The 22,283-nt window shown below is 37.4% G+C and overlaps 2 protein-coding genes across 11 annotated transcripts in view; both read left to right on the top strand.

The window, feature by feature from the left end:
• Positions 1–22,283, top strand: part of RABGAP1 (RAB GTPase activating protein 1) — a 148,788-nt gene that overhangs the window by 74,639 nt on the left and 51,866 nt on the right. The window contains exon 1 of one of the 10 annotated variants that reach the window (XM_067040780.1): positions 7,312–7,395. The exons of the other annotated variants lie outside the window; for them this stretch is intronic. The gene's annotated coding sequence lies outside the window, so the exon portion shown is untranslated. Of the gene's footprint in view, positions 1–7,311; positions 7,396–22,283 lie in introns of those variants that run through there. 10 annotated transcript variants of the gene reach the window in all.
• GPR21 (G protein-coupled receptor 21) lies at positions 5,662–8,615 on the top strand. Its single transcript, XM_059073146.2, has 2 exons — positions 5,662–5,901; positions 6,319–8,615. The coding sequence occupies exon 2, from the start codon at positions 6,713–6,715 to the stop codon at positions 7,760–7,762; it is 1,050 nt and encodes a 349-aa protein (XP_058929129.1). The 5' UTR covers positions 5,662–5,901; positions 6,319–6,712; the 3' UTR covers positions 7,763–8,615.

The raw sequence follows: 22,283 nt of genomic DNA, 5'->3' as shown, positions 1-22,283 counted from the left end.
AAGAAAACAGATTGCCAGTGGACTTTTAGAACTTTATTGTCTGCTCCCCTATAGCAGTTGCTGTAGTAGGTCAGCTATAGACTGAATGTTCTTGTCTCCCCAAAATTCATATGTTGAAACCCTAACACCACCCCCACCCCCAACAATGTGATGGTGTTTGGAGGTGGGGCCTTTGAGAGGAGATTCAAGATTCAAGGGGCCTCTCAAGAGGGTAGAGCCCTCATGAATGGGTTTAGTATCCTTATTTTAAAAAGACCATAGAAAGCTCCCTTGCCCCTTCTGCCATGTGAGGACACAGTGTAAGATGACTGTGGATTCTCACCAGACACCGAATTGCCAACACCTTGATCTTGGGCTTCCCAGTCTCCGGAACTATGAGAAATAAATTTGTTGTTTATAGGCAATTCAGTCTATGGTATTTTTGTTATAGCATTCCTAATGGACTAAGATACTATTCCTTTAACTTGTTATTTGTGAAAATAATTTTTAAGTCCCTATATCCCATCTTTGTAAATTCATGTACCCTCTGATGAGTTTCTGTAAGTCATATCTGTCCAGGCAGTTTTCGGGTTCTTTCCGAATTATAAGACTATAAAAACATAATTAGGTTTGGTCATATTAAAATTCTCATATTTGACAATGTTTGATTTACAAATAGTCAATTTCACATAAATCAACCTAATAATTATGGGTGAATTAAACTGTTACCATATTAGGATTTTACTTGAAAGGTCTTCCATCCAAAAACAAATGCCTGTTGTTTTATTAGGCATTTGTTGTTTAGTCAATCAGAAATACCTTTGAAAGCCTGCTTTGTGCCAGCCGTGTGTTAAGGTCTTATGGATATGCCCATGAATAAAATATACCTGTTCTCTGGTTTGGGGGAATCTACAGTCTAATGAGGGAAATAGGCAATTAACTAACCATTTGGAGTAAAGTTACACGAGGGTTATAGAAAAGAAGATACGTATTGTTGTGCAGCAAATGACAAGGACTTCTCATCTAAGGGTTCAAAAAGTTCTCTTGTTCAGAATTATCCAGGGAGGGGGATTGTGGTGGTAGGATAGGGGGGCATGTGTGCATGGCATGTGTGGTGTTAAAAGTCAAGAGGAAAAGCATGTTCTCAAGGGTGATAAAGAGCCTGGCAATTTCAGAGTGTGAGAGTAGGTAAAGCCAGAGAAGGTAGGTAGGAGCCAGATCTTAGAAAGCTTAAATAAGGCATATTTAATATCTCAGGCAATAGGAAGTCATTTTAAGTAGGCAAATCATATATTCAGGTTTGGAAGGCAGTATGCAAAGTGATTTAGTGTGTCCATCTAAAGGTAGACTGTCTGGATTCAAATCCTAGTTTTGTATTCAGGCCATTGACATTAGGCAGTTTAGCATTAAACCTTTTGTTTCCTATGTGTAAAATGGGACAGTAATAGTATCTTATTTGTAGAGTTGTTAGAGTAACTTAGATAATGCATGAAAACACTTAGTACAGTTCATAGCCCCTGGTAAGTATAAATTAACCGCTTAGTTATTGTTATTATTTATATTATCATTGAGTTAGAATGGAGTAAGATTAATTGCAGCAAAACCTGTTAGTAATTCAGGCAAGAGATTATTGTCACTTGGTTTGTTATTGTTATTATATGTATTATTGAGTTATAATGGAATAAGATAAATTGCAGCAAACCCTGTTAGTAATTCATGCAAGAGATTATTGTCACTTGGTTTGTTTTAGTGGCAGAAGGGATAGAGAAAGAGATACTTCTTGAGAGAAATTTCAGAGGTAGAATCCTTGGCACTTGGTGATTGAATGAATGTGCGAGATGAGGGAGAGGGAGGAATTAAATTGGGTTTGGAATGACATCGATATAAATACACCCACATCAGCTGAACTAAAATAATATGTTAATTAGATAACTCAACATTTAAAGCTCATTTTTACTAAATAATAAGTGACAGATAATGCCCAGAAGTGAATCTTATGAATTTGAAGCACTGAGATTGATCCTTTTCCATCTATAGTAGATAAACTGCTGAGGAGGTTGGGAGAAGAAGAAATGTAATTTGAACAATCTTTTCTCCTTTTTGTTTGATGTTTCCTTTCTCTTTCTGCCATTTTTCATTTTTAGTTCTGTGATTTGGTTATTTTAATTTTTTAGTGTTAGGTTGAGCCATATAGAAGTTGCCATTTTTGTAGATCAGAAAATATTTAACCAGAAATGAAATGGTTAAATATTAACAATTTCACATGGTTCATCTAGTTATATTCTCATTCTGTAAAAATTTTTAACTGGGGCTGTAGGTGTCTATTTTGAATTAAATTGAGTACCAAGGCCATCTGAAGGAATGTTGCAGTGATGGCATAAGGACAAGTGGAGCTGAGCCCCATGAAGTAGGTGACTTAACCTGGCATCATCTATTCAGTGTGGCTCTGGGAGGGCATCATATGGCCAGGTTTTTTGTTAGCTTTACCAAAAGGGACAAGTTATATATTACTTTGGCTTTTTTTTTAACCTGATTATAAAAATAGCACATAGAAATTAGCAAATTCACAAAACATAGAAAACCATAAAGAAGAAAATTAAAAATCACTTGTAATCCCACTATCCAGTGAAAAGTAGAATTGATTTTTAATGTATTTTCTTCCAGTCATATATACAGAAATACTTTTATTTTTAAAAGAATCATGTGACTGCATTATTTTAAACGGGAAATGTATGTATAGATTTTTGTGAGAACATAGATTTGTTGCTCCCCCTTGCCATTAGTAATTTGTCTCTTCTGGAGAAAATGGTTTCCTTTAATCCAAAACAAAACATTTAACTTTTGACTGATTTTTTTAAAAATTCCTAGTATGAATATTTTGATTACAGCTCCTAGAGTGGTTTTACTAAACTAGAAACAAAATGGAAAGAACTACTATTGTACTAATGGTATTGTAACAGTTTGTGATTTTCGTTGCATTTTTATAACATTTTAAATTCTTTAAAATTATCAGTTAATGTAATACCTGTTTTTATCATTGTAACTGTCTAGTTTCATACATGAGAAACCTGAGATGGAATAAGAATAAGTTACATGCCCAAATTTACAAGTAGTTAAAAAAGCCTGGACTCTTGACTTTGGTGAATGGTTTTCCCATTTATTGAAATATAACTCTCAGAAATCATTCTTTTTTTAATTCAATATTTATTAAGCACTCAAAACATGGAAGTTCAAAAATAAAGTCTATGTCAAATGTATAGAATATTGAGTAACCTGGTTTGGCTGAAGGGCAAGGTATTTGGGGGTTTCGGTATAGTGAGATCAGACTGGAAAGGCAATAGGAGCCATTGAGTCTTCTTGAATAATGGAGTTCATAATAGCCATAATGAAGCATGTGCTATTGGATATTTTAACAAGGCAGAAATGAATAGAGTAGAAAAACGAACAAGACTAGAAGTCCAGACAGTATTTATTGATAGCCTAAAGTATTAAAAACTAAAAGGAGGAAATGAATTTGAGTGCCATTATAGAAATAGATTCATAAGATGTAGTAACTAAGAATGGTATATTAAGGAGAGAGTGGTCAAGATGATTTCTGAGTTCATACTTGAGTGCCTGGGAAAAAGTGAGAAAAAAAGTAAAAGAGTCTTATTTGGTGGGAAAAAAATGTATTTAATTTTGGTCATGCTGTGGTTGAAGTCTCTATAGGACATCCAGGTAGAAGATGTGTGACTAGCAGGCAAATTGAAGAAGGAAAGGGGAACTCAGGAGTGAAGTCAGGTTTTGAGACATAGACAGAGAAATTATTTGTCTAGTGGGAATAATTAGTGCCATATCATCTTTCCTTCTTGCCTTTCATATGTATAACCTCAATGTATTTGATGAATGTAGGGCAGCAAAGCATCGAAATAACTGTTGTTATTGCCCTTAGAACTGGGCAGTCACAGTAAGAGAGGGCACCTTAGGATTCAGAAGAGCCCCAGCCTCAAGCAATGCAATAGGACTGGTGGGAAAACAGACTATTTAGGAAGGCTGTTTGAGGTTGTATTAGAAGAAAGTAAAGTTATATACCCCCTGTGTGCTAAGTATTGGTAAGCCTTTTGTATTCACTGTCTGCTTTATTTCTCACCAACGTCATGAAATAGGGAGTGTGATCCTCATTTTACAGATGATGAAACTGAGGCTAAGAGAGGCTAAGTAATATTAGAGCAAGGAAGCAAGGATTTGAGCCAGATGGGTGTTCAGTGCCATGTGTCTTTTTGCCGTGCCACACTTTGCCATCTTTTCCAATAAGACCTGTCAATTACAGCTATCAAGCTTATGCTCAGTAGGTTTTTAGAGTTCCTTGCCTTTGTGTAATAAGCACAGCGCTTCAGATCTTAAAATGTAATTGAGTGACCATTGCCTGCAATGAGAAAGCATGTGTGTGAAACAGATAAAAAATGAAAGTTGGGGCTTTCCTGGTGACGCAGTGGTTGAGAATCCGCCTGCCGATGCAGGGGACACGGATTCATGCTCCGGTATGGGAAGATCCCACATGTCGTGGAGTGGCTGGGCCCGTGAGCTATGGCCGCTGAGCCTGCGCGTCCAGAGCCTGTGCTCCGCAACGGGAGAGGTCACAACAGTGAGAGGCCCACGTACCACAAAAAAAAAAAAAAAAAAAAAAAAAGAAAGAAAGTTGGATCACATAACATATATCTCCATCCAGGTGTGCAAACCTTCTGGAATGTTTACAGATGTCAACATTTGTTTATTTTTGTTTTTTACTCTACTGAGTTATGTGAAACTTTGCTTAGAAGGATGAATTGAGAGACCAAAGATACCTGGAGGAAAAGATACTAAAAATACACATTTCTAATTAACTAAAAATTGTCATAATTTAACACTCCCAATTAGCTGAAAATTGTCGTCACTTACGACATCACCTGAAGAGTCACAATAAAATCCCAATTTGCCTTGTGTTAAGTAGGCACAAACAAGATTGTATATTCTAAGATACAAAGCTAGTTTGTACCATGAAACTTCCTGCAGTTTTCAAACCTGGGTGGAAGTGGGTGCATTTTCTTGTCCATCTTTTGTTTGTATATTTGTGTACCACTTCTCAGCAAACTAAAAGCAAGTAATGGTGCCTCAAAACCATAGGATAGTGTCGAATACAGGAACAATGTAATTCCTCTTTGTGTGTGCTATTTCTGCAATATTCAGAGTAGATGGCATTTTCTTTATTTTTTCTCTTGAAAACCTAATTTTTAAGTTTGTTATTTTGGTCACGTTTCTTAAAATAGATCCATATTTAGTGAATCATGAGAGAAAATTAATGCTAAATATGTAGCCTTCTAGCTAGAACTTCTTGTGCTGAATTATGATTCCTCAGTTGTCATGCACTGTTAACACACTTTTCATTCTTTAACATTGCTCTTTGTTCTATGGGAAATGCTACAAGAAAATAGGAATTTCCTCTCACCATTACCCCTCTGGCAGTGTGTTTCAGTCTAATTCCTGGCTTGCTGTCTGTCCTGGTTACTACCTCTTCTCCTTACTAGCAGTCTAAATTCTGCTCCATCTACTAAGAGGGGGATTCCAGACAGACGAGGAAACAGCCTTCAAACACTGCCCTGCAGGCATATTAAGTTATTCCCCCACTGTGCAGTCTAGAAATCAGGGAGCACCTCTCTGGCAATGAATTCTAATGAGCTGCTAAAGATGCCGGAGTGTGTGCGCACACAGGCGTTTTCTTTCCCCTCCCCCGCCTCTTCCTTTTCCCAAGCCCCTCTTCTCCCTATTTCCCCTCCTACTCCTTTATCCCCTCCCTCTGTGTCTCATTTCTGCAGTAAACGGGGCTGAGGCACATTCCTGCTTTGCAAGGCTTTCTGTTAAGGTGTTCTGTGGCTTTTGTTTGGATCGCAGCATGCTGAATTACAGGTAATACTCTGAAATTGAGCTAGACAGATCAATGCTGTTGAAATGTTTTCTAAGAGGCAAAATATTACATTGGATTCAATGAAGAAAATAAGTTATCTTGGCTTATTTTATTCATGGTAATTAAATTCTATAAGCAGATTCCTCTTCTCCCCCGAAAAGCTCAAATGAAAGGAAATGGGGTTAGATTGATCTGACTTGCGATTGATTTTGTTTTATGTTGATCATGAAAGCTTGCTGTTGCTGCGCCTCCTCTGTAGAGTAAGGACCAGTTATGTGGGGTGCTACTGAGGGTAGTGAATAGTTGTACCGGGTGGGGTGGGATAGAGTGGGAGGGGTGATACCAGCTCTAGCTAGCCAGGTTCTTGATTAGGGCATTGGATGCAAAATGTAAAACGCTCTTTCCTTTTCTTCTATCAGCTGTTCAGAGGAGACTCATTACAACTCCTGCTGAAGTCCTAATCTTCCTCCCTTCCCTTCTGCCCCTACCCCCTACCCTCATTGGCCTGAAGACATTGTACCCAGAGTTTGCCTTACTCCCCTGGTGCTATGTGTATGGTAAACCTGGTACTATGGCCGCATCTCGGACTGGCCAGACAACTGCTGCTGGTTCTCCCTATTCCAAGAAGGATTTAAAGGGGAATTGCACTGCAGGCAATGCACCAGAGCAGCAGCATCGGGAGCTTGGGGACTAAGGCTCCTCGGGCATTATTACAGACACACAGAGCTGACCGCAATGACAGCAGCTGCTCCTTTGAACTGTTGGCAGCAGCCAAGCGGCAGCATGAAGTGAGAGATCACTCCCGAGCTCAAGATGAACTCTACCTTGGATGGTAATCAGAGCAGCCACCCTTTTTGCCTCTTGGCATTTGGCTATTTGGAAACTGTCAATTTTTGCCTTTTGGAAGTATTGATTATTGTCTTTCTAACTGTGTTGATTATTTCTGGCAACATTATTGTGATTTTTGTATTTCACTGTGCACCTTTGTTGAACCACCATACTACAAGTTATTTTATCCAGACTATGGCATATGCTGACCTCTTGGTTGGAGTAAGCTGCCTGGTCCCTTCTTTATCACTCCTCCACTACCCGCTTCCAGTAGAGGAGTCCTTGACTTGCCAGGTATTTGGTTTTGTAGTATCAGTTCTGAAGAGTGTCTCCATGGCCTCTCTGGCCTGTATCAGCATCGATAGATATATTGCCATCACTAAGCCTCTAACCTATAATACCCTGGTTACGCCCTGGAGACTGCGTCTGTGTATTTTCCTGATTTGGCTATACTCCACCCTGGTCTTCCTGCCTTCCTTTTTCCACTGGGGCAAACCTGGATATCATGGAGATGTGTTTCAGTGGTGTGCGGAGTCCTGGCACACCGACCCCTACTTCACCCTGTTCATCGTGATGATGTTATATGCCCCAGCAGCCCTCATTGTGTGCTTCACCTATTTCAACATCTTCCGCATCTGCCAACAGCACACAAAGGAAATCAGCGAAAGGCAAGCCCGCTTCAGCAGCCAGAGTGGGGAGACTGGGGAGGTGCAGGCTTGTCCTGATAAGCGCTATGCTATGGTCCTGTTCCGAATTACTAGTGTATTTTACATCCTCTGGTTGCCATACATCATCTACTTCTTACTGGAGAGCTCCACTGGCCACGGCAACCGCTTCGCATCCTTCTTGACCACCTGGCTTGCTATTAGTAATAGTTTCTGCAACTGTGTCATTTATAGTCTTTCCAACAGTGTCTTCCAAAGGGGACTAAAGCGCCTCTCAGGGGCCATGTGTACTTCTTGTGCAAGTCAGATGATAGCTAAGGACCCTTACACAGTTAGGAGCAAAGGCCCCCTTAATGGGTTTCATGTCTGAAGTGGTTCAGATATTGGGTCACTCGGTGTGTGTGTGTGTGTGTGTGTGTGTGTGTGTGTTTCCTTTTTATCTTTTTGTATTTCTAGTTCACTGGGAAATATGGGACAAAATAGTTTGACTCTAAGCAATAGTTAACAAATGATCCATCCAAAATACCTTTTAAGTTTGCAGAAATGATTTTTTTTAATGCTTTTGAATGAGAAGAATCAGGACCATGAAGATAAATTGCTCTTGGTTCCAATTTCCATAATGTCATGGAAATGACTGTGTTTCTCAGACTTAAAATGAATAAAGCCATATCTAACACCTCTCTCCAGCTGGCATGACTGAACCTGGGTGTGAAAAGCGTCAGCATTTTTAAAAATCATTTTCTTGTTGCTTTTCTGGGTTCTTTCCAGCTGTTTGAGCTTCATGTACAATTGATTTCTTTTAACAGGGAATATTAAAATACAGTGATGAATTAACAGGGTTTTAAATTTTTCTTTACATCTGTCAAAGTGTAACTACCCTGCAGGTTTCCACACTGTCATTCAGAAAGTCAAATGTTTTATGTCTTATTCTCTTGAGAGAATTCTCAATACAGTGAATAATGTGAAAACTTAAACATTAATTTAAAATTTGGGGGGACTTCCCTGGCAGTTCAGTGGTTAAGACTTCGCCTTCCAACGCAGGGGGTGTGGGTTCAGTCCCTGGTCGAGGAGCTAAGATCCCACATGTCTGGCTGCCAAAAAACCAAAAAACATAAAAAAGAAGCAATATTGTAACAAATTCAATAAAGACTTTAAAAAAAATGGTGCACATCAAAAAAAAAAATCTTAAAAAATAAATTTAAAAAAATAATAAAATTTTTGCATTGAACCATGAAGCAAAAGTGCAGTCAAATCATATAATTTATAGAAAAACTAAGCTGTATTTTATGCCATGCTTCACTGAGACCTAAACAAATATGTCTACTGAAAGTGATTGTGTTGTAGTATTTTTGCCCAAGCCTTTGTGTGTGTATTGAGAATATTTGAATTGAGTTAGATTTCTCTTTTACAGCAAAATGCATTTAAATAAGCTGAAAAATAATTAAATGATAGGCTGATGGCTGCCATTTTTATAATGGTGAAAATGTCTTTAGTCTTCTCTTTTTATCTAGAGACTTTCTGAAATACTAGAATATCAGGAAGAAAGGTGTCCTAGGCAACTGAGTCAGAAAATACAATGTACATTTAGCTAGTTCATTTTTAAAATAGGAGGGGTTGATTGAGATGGTCTCTTTGTGGTTAAATGGAATCATCTAATAAAGTAGTAACTAATTCTCTTTAAAAGCATTCTTTCAGTTAGTATTAAGGAATCCATATTTGAATGAGAGAAGGAGAAATTCTGATTCTCTCTCTATTGCTGTTCTCTTTCTGGAAAAAAAAAATCCTTGGGATACCGTTCCTTTCCTAAATAGGCTTTTTTTTTTTTAAGCCAAAGTACTAGCAAAATTTATAGAATTAATAATTTAGAGTGCTGTGTATTTGTATGTATAGTGATGTTTTGTTCCTAAAAGCAATTATGTTTAGAGCAAGAGGTTTATTTTTCTAAAAGGAGAGGATTTCCCAGCAGCTCCAAGCATGAAAGTATTTCCTCTGCTTTTCTACTGGTTTTAATGTTTTGGAAGTCTTCAGGGAACTTATATGATCTCTGCCTTTGGCTAGATGTTGTAATATGAATGTGACAGTGGTGTTCAGTGAGATCGAAGATGGAAGAAAACCAAGGGAAATGTGGATTTTTGAGTCCAAGGAAGGACATAGATATTTATAAAACAAGCAGATATGCTTTGGTTTTCCATCATCATATTAGAAAACCTCCTACCCCCTTTTAAAATAAAAGATAGCATTCTTACGATTTTGGGTTTTAGAGATTGATTTGATTTTAACCTCAAATGTATTCTACTTAAACATTTTTATTTTAAGAGAACAAGTATGAATATAAACATTTAAACTTCATATTCTGAGTTCTTCTCAAAAGCTTGCTTGCTCTTTAGTATTAGAAAATTTGATTCTAAGTTGTTTCAAAATTTAGAACTCATATTGGAATTGCACGTTATGTTAGCAGTGGCTTTGTTAAGTTGCCATTTGAAGTAGAAAACCTTTTCCGTTAGATTCTGAAAAAAAGCTGTATACAATTCCCCTTTATTTAAGTGGCACAGATCTAAGAAAACAAAATTCCCTTTTTTCATATATATCAGAGAATGTAACCTGTTCAGATTTGCACAGTTTGCTTGTCAATTTTTAGTTCAGATATGGGACTCATGAAGATTAATTTTTATGGAAAACTGATGTTAAATCAGTAGATTTTTTGTTTGTGGGGGTACTGAGCCCTTTTAATTTTTTCTTGCAGTAGGGTTCCATTTTAGAGAAAACAAAAGTTTTTGGAAAAGATTTTGTGGGAATGTTATTATGGAAATGAGGAAATCTCTGTTTAATTTTCTGGAAATGGCTAATCAAGCTGAGCTTTCAATGACTGGAAGGCAACAACTCTTTTAATAAGAGCTTTTGTTAATAGATTTTTATATTTTTGCCCTAGTACCAAATTTAGATGTCAGAGGGTTTTTTTTTATTGTTTCTTTTTTTCACATTAGAACCTCTCAGCCTAAAACTAAAGTAGAAACTAAATAGATGTAGTAACTTTAAAGAAAAATAAAGCATTCTTCCCCAGCTGATACTTAATATCAGATGTCTTTCCAGTTTATCTTGTAGTTATTGGACTTTATAAACTCTAACGTTTTTTCCAGGTATCAGGTCTATTCTCACATTTCATTGTCTGTACTGCTTTAAAATTTTTGTTTTCTTGTGTGTGTATGCTGGGGAGAAGGGTTGTGTCTGAATGCAGTCATACAATCTTCTGTGTCTGGGGGCAGTTTCTATGTGATGCATTTGGAGAGTTTGTATTTAAGTAACCTTTTCATCCTTGCATATTTAGTGCAACATTTAATGACATTTTATTTAAATACCAATCTGACTAGTTCAGAATGAGAAAAAGTATATTTTTAGAGTCAATTACCTTAGGCTTTGGCAAGACAGCCCATTTAACTTTATATAGTATATGACTGATATCAGAGGAAGCATAAGCTTTTGGTGACTGTGTTGAAATTATTTCATAGTAAATTTAAAAATAAGACTATACTAATTGTTATATTTGTAATTGTGTTTTTATACAGTGATTTCAGTGAAGGTGTGTTTTTTTTCCACTTAGAGCGGAAAAGCAATTACAAAAGGACAAGTGCTCCACTGTAATGAAAGAATTATCTTTCACCAGAATGGATATTTGAATTTTTCATGGACCTGTTGGCTTTAACCCTAAATTCCATTTTGGAAAGGGTTTTCTTTAAGATTTATTGCTGGATAAATACGTTTTTGAGCCTTTTATAATGGCTTTTCCTTTTTACTTGAATAATGGTCTCAGTATTTTAAGGATTGGGAAAACTTGAATTTTTGTACTATTAAATGCATTTACTGTTCACCTCTTTGAACTTGAAAATGAAGCAACAGGGTTACAAGTTCCCAGATGGTAGAGTGATTTCTGGGAGTTTCCTCAGCTTTGCAGGTTTGATTAAACATCTGCCTTTGATGGCTTTGTAGGAATTTTACTGACAGTGTTTTTGTATCATAAAAGATTTGTGAAATAAATTATTGGCAAACCAGAATTTATTGCTATATGAGGAAATTTGGGGAAGTTTAAGGATGGGGGAGAATCATGGAACTATGAACTTTTAAAAAAGTCTTCATAAGTCATTATTTGTGTTGATTTTTGCATAATTTTTCCATTTCATTTTACTAAATATTTTATATTAAATGTACACATTATTGATGCATTTTGCAGACCCAAGGAATATTCTAGACATTTCTTATGGCTGTAAATGAGTCACTTGGCTTTTCTTCAAAATTTGGATGATAAGGGAATCATGGTATGTAAAATGAACTTCGAACTGCGAATCTAGGTTTCTGTTACTAATTAACTCGTTTTGTAAGGGCTAGTTGCTTCTCTAAGCACTTAATTTCTTCTATTTATAATAATCCTTTCATCCTTCACAGGGTTACTTTGAGGATTGAATTAGATAACGGATGTTAGAGAACTTTGTAATATGTAAAGTGCTTTGAAAATAAAAATGATGACTGTTATTTGTATCTGCCATAGTTTTACATCTAAGGAAGTTGCATATAATGATGTGGTGCTCTCCCCCACAAGATCTTTGAAGGTCAACGCTAGGTGACTATTCCATGCTACTTAGCAATCCCAAAATAACAGTAACTTTAAATTCAACATAAAACTGTTACATTTACTCTCTTTACTTGTTTCCAAAGTCTCTAAAGGCAGGGACAATGTCTCTTCATACCTTTATCCCCCAAATCTAACATAGGACCTGGCTTAGAGCGGAAGTTTTAGTAAGTTTTACGGAGTTAGTGAATGAGCTTTTCTAATTATTAACTTCTAGTCACTATTATTACTTCTAGTCAAAGGGTAGTCCAAAGCCCATAAGCAGTTTTTCATTTGATCAAGGCCATTCTAGACTCTATATAATAAATATGTCATTTTAGTACCAAGAGACTACTGTGGGAATGTATGTGCTTTATATGCTAGGTAACTTTACTCCTGGAAACTGTGTAGCCTCGGCCCAGGGAACTTAAGGCAGTGCTGTCAAACTGCCAATTTCTCACAGCATGGGTGAGATCTTGGCTCTAGATCCAGATAAGATAGGCTGTAAAAATCAATCACTACGAAAGAGGAGCAATAGAATAGGATAGCTTGGTGAAAGAAATTGTTCTAATTCTTTGGTTTTGCTTTTTCTTTCAGTCTTTACCACTTTTCTAGCTCTATCTTCCCTTCCTTTCTTTTCTTAATACACTGTTGGTCATGTATTCAGAGGGAAGTGCTTATGATACTGCTATAGGGTATGGAAAATTGTATTATGCAATGACTGGCTTTTTGGAAAAGTTTAAGAAGCAATCAAGAAGTGCTTATGTAGCAAGCTCTACTAGATGCCAAGTAGTATAGCTAGCTGGCCTCAGGGATTTAAAGAAGAATCACATGATTCCTTTCTTATGGAACTTTATAGTTTTCAGATGTTTCATATGGAAAAATTCTGTGACCCATCTTTCAAAAAGGTTCAGAGTGACTTTATCAGGAGGAATTTAGCAAGGCCTACTGGTGGGACAGTTGGCACACCATGGGTCTGTTTCTTGATTGGGTTCATTATGCCAGTATATAAAACTGTAATGTCACTTCATTAGTTTAAAATAAGAAATCAGTGTTGGCGATAGGGAGCAGTCTTTCTCTATTGGTAGATCTTCATGGGAAGCCAAACCATATTCAGAATATTGCTTGGTGAGGATGGAATCTCAGAATATGGTTCTGTAATGTGAAAATTTACTGGTATAAGACTGAGCCTTATGTTCCATCTCTGAAATCAGAAAACCTGGTCATTGGGATCCTAATAAAAGTTGAAATCATCTGTGCTTCCAGTACTGACCAACCTACCTTCTAATTGACATATTATTTCTTTAAATTAACTTCTTTTGTTACTTATCTTGTAGTAAAATTCCTTGCAAGTTTTAACAGTCTTACAAGCTTCCTAACTCATTCTTTCTCTTTTTGGTGGTTTTATATATCACTTTTACCATGAAACATTGTTTTCTGATGTAGTATTCAAAGGGTGGCCTTACTGCTTTGTTAGTCTGGGGAAGCAACTCATCTTGGTTTTCATGGAGCGAATATATACTGTCTAGTTGGAAAAGCAAGATATATGAAAATACCTATAAAAATTAACAGTATCAGTCAGGTAATTAGAATAGAAACATTAAATTTTTGAAAGTCAGATCATCCACAAAGGAGATAGGAAGGGACATTTGAGCTGTAAAAGACCTTAGAGATCATTTGGTCTGATTCTCTCTTTTTATAGGCAGGAAACCAGTCCAGTGGCCACACAGCCATTTATGATAATACCCAGACTTCCTACTTCCTAATCCATCGTCCATTCCTGTTATATCTTGTTGCTTTTGCAGAGGAGTCGGAGTTTGCCTTCACTCAGCCAGGTCCTGAATAAGACTTAAATAGGCTGATATGAGGTGTTTGTGCTTGTGTGTGTAATTTTAGGTGTAGAAAGCATTATGGGCAATGATATAAATGTTAACTAAGGCTTGTTATGTTTCAGAAGAATTTTATAAACTTTGTCTTCTTTAATCCTTCTGACACTCTGTGAGCTAGTGACTATTATTAACCCCATTACAAAGATGAGAAAACTGAGATTGAGTTGCCAAACAGTTAATAAGTGGAAGATCTGGGATTCAGACCCAGGTCTTTCTGACTTTGGAGCCTTCATTCTTACCTCATGTAATTCTCACAGAAACCTATCAGGCAGTTTTTTATTTTTTTATATCTCTGTTTTACAGGTAAGGAAACTTAGGCTTAGAGAGATTAAGAAACTTTTGTCAATATATCAAGTAACTCCAATACTTGGAAAACATGTGACAGACTTCCTACTAAATATAGCAGATTTAGTATGCATATTTATTTCTGTTAACTCCACTACAAAGAATGGCAAAAGTATAGTACATATGGACAAAGCGAAGAGCAGAGATGATGGCAGATGAATGAAGCTAACAAAATTTGGGGTTGTGGAAACCCAGCGGACAAGTGGTAACTGACTCAGCAGAATTGACAAATCTGAATTTGGGGGAGGGGCAAAAAGAATCAAGCTGATCTGCCCATAAAACCCAGTAAATATGTGGGAATTCGATTCCTGATATGCCTCTCAGGCAGAGAGTAGTATGAAGCTGAAAACTGAAGAATTGTTAGAAAGTTTGTTGAAGGCACATTTAGATACCATCACTCATCCCCCACTGCCACTCCTCCACGGCACACCACCTTGATCCCCATCCCAAGATGGCCCTAGCAGACCACTGGTTTTTCACCATCCCAGCAGAAGATGGGAGACTTACTTTTTGGAGGTTGAACCACAGGCATTCTGGATGCCAGGCATAGCTGAGAATGGGACTAAGACACCTTGTTGAAAACACGAGTATCAAGAGAAAGTCTGCTTATTAAATAATCAGTCTCCCTTTCCCAGTACACTCCCAGAATGCTATTAGCCTTAAACCTTCTAAGCAGGAGATAAGAGGAGTCTAGTCTGGGGGCCAGTATCTAAGGGCTCTCAGTTCCGACAGTCCCTGCCCAGTCACATTAAGTTGTTGCCCATCAGTCAGCGAATCCCACCCATGCATATAGAGCTTCCAGTTAGTTTTTGTTCCTTATCTTTTAATATCAACAGTTAACTAGAGAAAGTCTTATGAATAGACTTGAGAAAATGTATTATGAATGCACAGAACCCAAAACAAAAGAAATCGGAGGGAACAGAAACAAGTCATAGAAGAAAACTTAAAAAAAAAAAAACCCCAGTATTTGTAACTAATACTTTCAGAGACGATTTTGCATCCATTAGGAAAAAAGGATGCCATTTGAAAAAAAACAGAAAGAGAACAAGAAAGTTTTGTTGTTGTTGTTGTTGTTGTTGTTGTTGTTGTTTTTGCGGTACGCCGGCCTCTCACTGCTGTGGCCTCCCCCGCCGCAGAGCACAGGCTCCGGACGCGCAGGCCCAGCAGCCACGGCCCACGGTCCCAGCCGCTCCGCGGAACGTGAGATCCTCCCGGACCAGGGCATGAACCCGCGCCCCCTGCATCAGCAGGCAGACTCCCAACCACTGCACCACCAGGGAAGCCCAAGAAAGCTTTTGAGATTAAAAATATAATCAGACATTTTTAAAAATTAGAAAAGTTGGAAGATAAAATTGACGTAGACCAGATAGTGAAACAAAAGACAATAAAGGAGGTAAAAAAGCAAGACAATTAGAGGCACGATCAAGGAGGCCCAATGTCTGAAATACATGATTTTCAGAAACAGAATAGAGAAAAAGAATGGAGAAGTTCTCAGGTATCACAAGAGAAATTTATAGAACTGAAGGATATGAGTTTCCATAATGAAAAGGACCAACCAGCTTAATGTAATAAAAAGACTTTGTGACAGCAAATCATAAAATTTCAGAACACTGGAGATAAAGAAAAACCTAAAAGCTTCTTGGTCTGGAGTAGGGATGGGATAGTAGAAACATCCTAAGTACAGAGATCTGAATAGCATTGGACTTTCTACCACAATGAAGCAAGAAGATAATTGGGAATAAATTCAAACTTTTAAGAAGTGATTTTTTATAAAAAATTTATTTCTGGCTGCGTTGGGTCTTTGTTGCTGCGCACGGGCTTTCTCTAGTTGTGGCGAGCAGGGGCTTCTCGTTTTGGAGCACGGGCTATAGGTGTGTGGGCTTCAGTAGTTGTGGCATGCGGGCTCAGTAGTTGTGGCACATGGGCTCAGTAGTTGTGGCATGCAGGCTCTGGAGCACAGCCTCAGTAGTTGTGGCGCATGGGTTTAGTTGCTTCGCGGCATGTGGGATCTTCCTGGACCAGGGCTCGAACCCTTGTCGCCTGCATTGGCAGGCAGATTCCTAACCACTGCACCACCAGGGAAGTCCCAGAAGTGATTTTTAACCTAGAATTTTATGCCCAGTCAAATTTCATTCAAATGTGAGGATAAAACCCATTTTGAGGTATGCGAGGTCTCAAAATATTTACCTGTCTTACAAATATAGATACATAGAACACTGAGGGAAAGAAAATAAATTACTATTAGTACCTTTAGGAAAAGTAGAAAATGAAAGAAGGAAATCTAATCATGATATACTCTGTGATTCAGTTATGAGAAATACAGATTTAGCCAAAAATTGTAGCAAAATTATGTTAAGAGTCATGATGAGGGGAAGGGGGAAGCATGTGTGGAGGGTAGGTGGGGTTGGGACTGTAATGGAGCTACAGTATCATCTCCCATACAAGAAAGTCTTTAAAAAAAAAAAAAAGAAAAGCCAGATGTGGCAATTTATGCATTTTGTTCAGAAATAGGAAGGAAACACAAACAGCTAAAAAAGATGAAAATTGTTGCCCTTTGGACAGCAGGGAATAAATAGGGTTGGAGGTATAAGGGGTCTGCTGTTTTTCTTTGTACGCTTTGTATGGTTCGATCTTTACAACTACGTAGATGTATTATTTTTTACGGAAAGCATAGACCACGTTTAGATAAAGGCAGATTTTTTTTTTTTTTTTTTTTTTTTAAAGTACGCGGGCCTCTCACTGTTGTGGCCTCTCCCGTTGCAGAGCACAGGCTCTGGACGCGCAGGCTCAGCGGCCATGGCTCACGGGCCCAGCTGCTCTGCGGCCTGTGGGATCTTTCCGGACCAGGGCACGAACCTGTGTCCCCTTCATTGGCAGGCGGACTGTCAACCACTGTGCCACCAGGGAAGCCCAAGGCAGATAAATTTTAACAGAGATAGAAGGAAACGAGGAAGTGTAGGTTTAGAACATATTACTGTAGTAGAACATGAGGGCGTGATAGCACACTATATTACCTATGGCCTTGTACAGAGCAATTTCCTATTTATCATCTCATTTCATCCTCCTAGGAAGACAGGAAAAAGGGATGTTATCCCTCTTTGACAATTGTGGAAGCTGAGTTTTGAAGCTGTAAGACCTTTTTGATTCCTAGTTTACTACTACTATGCCTCATAACTATGTTTGACTCTTTCTAGATTTTTTAAATTTTGTTTTTCACCAAGAGAAGACAGCAGATATTAGAAAGCATCTTCTTTGACATCATGGGAAGGAATACATGAAAACAAATGTGTGTATGTATCTATGTATATGATGAGTATGTGTGTACTGGTATACAAGTATCTGTAATGTAATATCTGGCATTCTGAAATCACAAGAGGCATGCACATTACTGTGTGGTAGTCATAGGTAAGGAAATGTGTGTTAGATTTCCTTAGAAGTCAGTGTATGAGGTGGGCTGAGCTCTGGGTAGAGTAAGAGTTCTATAGTCATCTCTTCCCACCCCTTGAATGAAATTGGCATAAAATATTCAGCTGGATAGGATTAAAGGAACCCAAAGGACCAACAGACAAAAGACCCTAATAAAGTGACCTACAATTATCAAACAATCTATGACATGAAAGCCTTTAGCAAATTAAAAAGTATGTCTTTATGAGAAATTGCCTTGATTGTAGTCACTTAATGATTTATTGGAGTGTTACAAAACGATTGTATTGGCTTTGAATAAAATATGAGTCTTTTCAAAGTAAATTGTGTCTCTTAGCTTTCAATAAACATTTGTTGAATTGAATTAGAAAGACAGTATTTTGGGGAGAAGGCAAAAGTTACAGCATTAAATAGCATGATATATTTCTGAAAATTCTTCCAGAAAGACTGGGGAAACCCTCACTGCCAAAGCTGTTTATTTATAGGTAGACGAAAAAAAATCCATTTGAGGGTCTCTGTCTTCATTGGCCCCTGGGGAGCAGAATCTGACTTTAAAGCCCTTTTCATTTTAAAAAATTCTCCTTCGTGACATGATATTTGTAGGAATTAAAAGCATTCTTAGGGCTTCCCTGGTGGCGCAGTGGTTGAGAGTCCGCCTGCCGATGCGGGGGACGCGGATTCGTGCCCCGGTCCGGGAAGATCCCACGTGGCGCGGAGCTGCTGGGCCCGTGAGCCATGGCCGCTGAGCCTGTGCGTCCGGAGCCTGTGCTCCGCAACGTGAGAGGCCACAACAGTGAGAGGCACGCATACCGCAAAAAAAAAAAAGGAAGAAGATAGTGAAAAGAGCATGGATTTTGGAATCTCTGGCCCTTGGTTTTCTATTCTGTAAAATGAGATTTTATCCCCTTGTTACAATTATTGTGAAAATGAGATACTGTCGCATCTTAAGTATATAGAATTGTGCATGGTGGCATCATAGAAGCTCAGTAGAAGACTAGTACTGTTATTTCCTTGTCACACAGAGTCAGAATCTCCCAGTAACTTCCAGTGCCTGCTGTAAATACCCTCAGAGGAAAGGCCCTGGGTGAATGTGGAGGGGCTTGGTGAGCCTCTTTCTCTCAGGGATCATAAACTTAAAGTTCTGCCTTGATGGTTTACTCCATCATGTTACTGATGTTTTATTTATGTCCTGCTTTTATTGTATGTTCCACAGGAGAATTAGTCCTATACAATTCTCAGACATTAAGATACATATTTTAGGGCTTCCCTGGTGGTGCAGTGGTTGAGAATCCGCCTGCCGATGCAGGGGACACGGGTTCGTGCCCCGGTCCGGGAAGATCCCACATGCCGCGGAGCGGTTTGGCCCGTGAGCCATGGCCGCTGAGCCTGCGTGTCCGGAGCCTGTGCTCCGCAACGGGAGAGACCACAACAGTGAGAGGCCCGCCTACCGCAAAAAAAAAAAAAAAAAAAAAAAAAAAAGATACATATATTTAGATGTACTTTATCAAGGAACAAGTCATTGGGGGTTACAGTAAGAGCTTTAATAGGTTAGAGATGGAAAGGAAATTTGGGACTGAAGTGGTAAAGAGGTATCACTTTTATTGAACCTTAAAAATGAGTTGTATTAGGAAAAAAGTAAAACTGTGACAAAGGGTGTTTTAAGCTTTGAAGGCCTCAGTGAAGATGGGCCATTTATGTACTTTATCCGTGTAATATGTAGTGATAAAAAATATGTACTTGAGAGGCAGGCAGACCTAGTTTTGAATCCTAGCCCTGACACTTACTAGCTGTGAGACCTAGGACAAGGTTCATAATCCCTCTTAGTTTCTGTTGCCTTAACTAATAGTACTATCTCATACAAGTATTGTAAGGCTTAATGAGCTATTGCATGTACAGCTCTTAGCACAGTGCTTGGTCGGCAGTAAGCATTTAGTACATGTTAGCAGGTGCTGTTAGCTTCCTTGTGAATAGGGCACTATGGATGAACCAGAGGTTTCAATTTGAGGTGTAATGGAGTAAGGTCAGAAAGATAAATTGGGGCTACCTGATCTGGATTAAAAGGCTAAGGGATTTGACTCTAATTAGGAATTGTAGATGGACTTAAGGTTTTTGAGTAGGTGAATAACATAAATACAAAATCCTAAAGTGACAGAGCTGGAAGATCGCTTAGAGTTCAATCTAGACTCTTCCTTTCTCAAATGGGGAAAGGGAGACCCAGAGTAATGACAAAGTAAATTAATTGCAGAACTGGGACTAGAATCCAGGCCTTAGACCTCCCTTAGACTCACTCATGACACCAAAGTAAGTCCAAAGGATTGTTCAGCCTTTCAGTCACTTGATTGGTCAAGTGCTTAGAAAATGTGAGTTTCCAGCAGGTTTGGAAAAAAAAGAAACAAGTGTTCAGATTTTGATGTGGATTAAATAAAATAAATAGTCTTTCCATTGGTACTTTCAACCAAACAGATTCAGATTTGAAAAATCTTAATTAGTTAGAAAGTTTTCTTGATCAGTGACAGTCACCTCAGAAAGGGGAAGTAAAACTACATGAAATGCGTGGTTCTAGAATGCCTTCGTTGGTATTTATATTATTTGTACTGCTAGTAAGATTGGAGGGTGCAGTTTTTGCTTAAATAAAATTGAAGATCATTGCTTATCCAGTACCTTTTAAAGTTGTTGTTACCCAGGAATTTTAAATAGAAAAACATAAAAAGAATTTAATTCCAGGATGGCTCTTACTACCTATGTAATAAGCCATTACTACATAGATACTAATAGACCTTGGTTGGTATGATACCTATGTGCCATTAAGTTTTTAGGTTAATAGAGAAAGAGTTAACTAATTATAGCTTTATACATTAATGATGATAGAATAAGATAGCTTTTAAATCTTTAAATAATTGTTTCTTGATAATTGTTTCTTAAGATTAGCTCTTTAGTAGGAAAATTAAAATCTTAAACATGATTTTTCTTATATATTGGGGCTCTAGGAAATATCATTTTTGCCTGAAAGCTATATAAATAGATATAATTAAAATAAACATTGAAGCCCAGGTCATATACCTATAGTCTGTGAATATGTATATGAATGCAGACCTCTTACAGAATTCTAAATGCAGTTCAGTTCACTGATGGAGATGTTTGTGACTAATAGCATTCAAACACAGCTTCTCATATAGATTATTTTGTTAACTATATAAAATAGAACTATAGAGTTTAAAGTCATTTCAATATAACTAGTCATTTTACAGTTGCTGTGTATTTTTGCTACTTAAAAGGCATACTTAAATCTTTGACTTAAGACTTGTTATTTTCAGAAGAAACTAGCTTTTTAAAGAAAAACTGAATATTTGCTAAGCATTATGAAACATTCATAAACATTTTCTTAGAAATCATAATTTGATTGATTTGGTTATATAAAAATATAGCTTGGGGAATGGGTCTTATTTTGTGTGTGTGTGTTGTATTATGAGAGTGAGTGATTTTGAGAAGATTTTATAAGAGGGCATTTGATATGCAGTTTTGCTCAGTAAAGTAAATAATACAATTGAAATAAGTATTTGGAATTCACAGGTATCAGAAACATATTTGGAATATGACTTTGTATGTAATAATTTTGTGTCTTCTAATTTAGATGACTCATAAATTACCTCCTCAACACCTTTTTACTCAAAATGACACTTTTTGTTTCACTTTGGTCAGATAAAATTTCTTGAGTATTTCCTGCTTCTTGGACCTCTCCATGATGGAGTACTGTGAATGAGAATCAACAATAGCAAAGCAGGAAAAGATTGACGGTGTAGTTAGCAGTTGTGCCTTATCTATACATGATTTGGGACAGTTTTGCCAAACATTGAATAATTTTCCTGTGGGAAACTTGAGCCCTAAAAGGAAATGAACATAGCTAAAAGGCTGCATATCACATGGGACTTCGATTTATTTTTAGAATGGCACTATAATGCCATATTTGGATTGAAACAATGTGATAGCCGTACCTTATTTTATTAAAAAGCTATGTTTTCTGAAGAAGCCATTTAATTTTCTATTACATTGTGTATATAGACTCAACATAATAAGTATATAACTGTTCAGCTGATAACCATGCTAAATGTTTTAAAGTTAGCGGCGCTTATTTTGCAAACGTTTCTGAAGGCTGCTTTTGGAGTCTGCTTTCTGCAATAAAAGATTCTTTGGCAGTTCATTGATTATTGAATATAGTTGTCTTTTTGTTGTGCATGTTTGGGGCAAGTTGTTTTCTTACTGGAAGGGAAAAAAGAGTAAAGAAGGATTAGTAGCGTTGGGTGTTGGTATAGTTAATTGATTGTCTTGAAATAGCAGAGGTCTTTACTAAATGAGTCAGTGATAATAGAGAAACCCAAATGGATTTTTGCCTCTGAGAAATGATTTTTTTAAAGATAATCAGCAAAGATATTTCATTCTGAGCTCCTAGAATGTTTTGGTTAGCACAGTTCATAGGTTTTAAAAAACAGTCATTGCACCATTTATATTTTGTGTCAGCTTTTCTGCTACCTGATTTATCTTTATAGTTTTATTTGGTTAAAATAAATTGATAAAATGGATTTCTGAATTGGATACTATCTAAAATTGCAGAACCCTCACAGTAGTTCACTAAGTTT

This window comes from Kogia breviceps, chromosome 8 (genome assembly GCF_026419965.1).
Source record: "Kogia breviceps isolate mKogBre1 chromosome 8, mKogBre1 haplotype 1, whole genome shotgun sequence".
Lineage (NCBI taxonomy): Eukaryota > Metazoa > Chordata > Mammalia > Artiodactyla > Physeteridae > Kogia > Kogia breviceps.
The sequence above is the reverse complement of the archived record's forward strand: the minus strand, read 5'-3'. Positions and strand labels throughout refer to the sequence as shown.